This window comes from Tupaia chinensis, unplaced genomic scaffold (genome assembly GCF_000334495.1).
Source record: "Tupaia chinensis unplaced genomic scaffold, TupChi_1.0 Scaffold000668_1, whole genome shotgun sequence".
Taxonomy (NCBI): domain Eukaryota; kingdom Metazoa; phylum Chordata; class Mammalia; order Scandentia; family Tupaiidae; genus Tupaia; species Tupaia belangeri.
In genome coordinates, this window is record NW_006160190.1 from 348,537 (window position 1) to 349,071 (window position 535).

At 63.9% G+C, this 535-nt stretch overlaps 1 protein-coding gene across 1 annotated transcript in view; it reads right to left on the reverse strand.

Moving 5' to 3' along the window:
* Positions 1 to 52: 52 nt before the first annotated feature.
* Positions 53 to 535, reverse strand: part of ACTL9 (actin like 9) — a 6,641-nt gene continuing 6,158 nt past the window's right edge. The window contains exon 2 of the mRNA XM_027776352.1: positions 53 to 535. This exon is cut by the window's right edge and continues 7 nt beyond it. Within this exon, the coding sequence (XP_027632153.1) occupies positions 98 to 535 (438 nt within the window). The 3' untranslated portion in view covers positions 53 to 97.

Below are 535 nucleotides of genomic sequence, written 5' to 3' on the forward strand. Positions count from 1 at the left end.
TTTCCCGGTCTCGATGCATGGGCCCCAAGGAGGGCAGAACCGAGCCTGCTCGGTAGCAGAAGCTTTAATGCTCACCCCTTCCCCAGCCCTGGAACCATCAGTAGCATTTCCGGTACACGATGTGGGGACCCTGTTCCTCGTAATGTTCCCGAAGGACCCAGCAGGACTGGAAGGCATGCAGCGAGGCCAGGATGGAGCCTCCTGTCCACACCGAGAAATTCCTGTTGGGCTGCGCTGTCACCACCACGTGAGTCTCGGGAGGTAGCGAGTGCAGCAGGTCAGCCCGGAAGCGGGCCTCGAACCCGGGGAAGAGGGAGGAGCCGCCACACAGAAGCACGTTTTGGGCCACTTCCGCCTGCACCTCCAGGGGCACCTTGCTGAGGCTCTTTTGGGCCATGGCGGGGAGGCCTAAGGGTGACAGTCCGGGGACTTCCGGGGGGCTGAACAGCAGCTCGGGACAGCGGAATAGCTCCTTGCCCAGCGTGACCATCCGCCCGTCGGGCAGCCTCAGGGGCGGACTGCCTTCCGGCGGGTA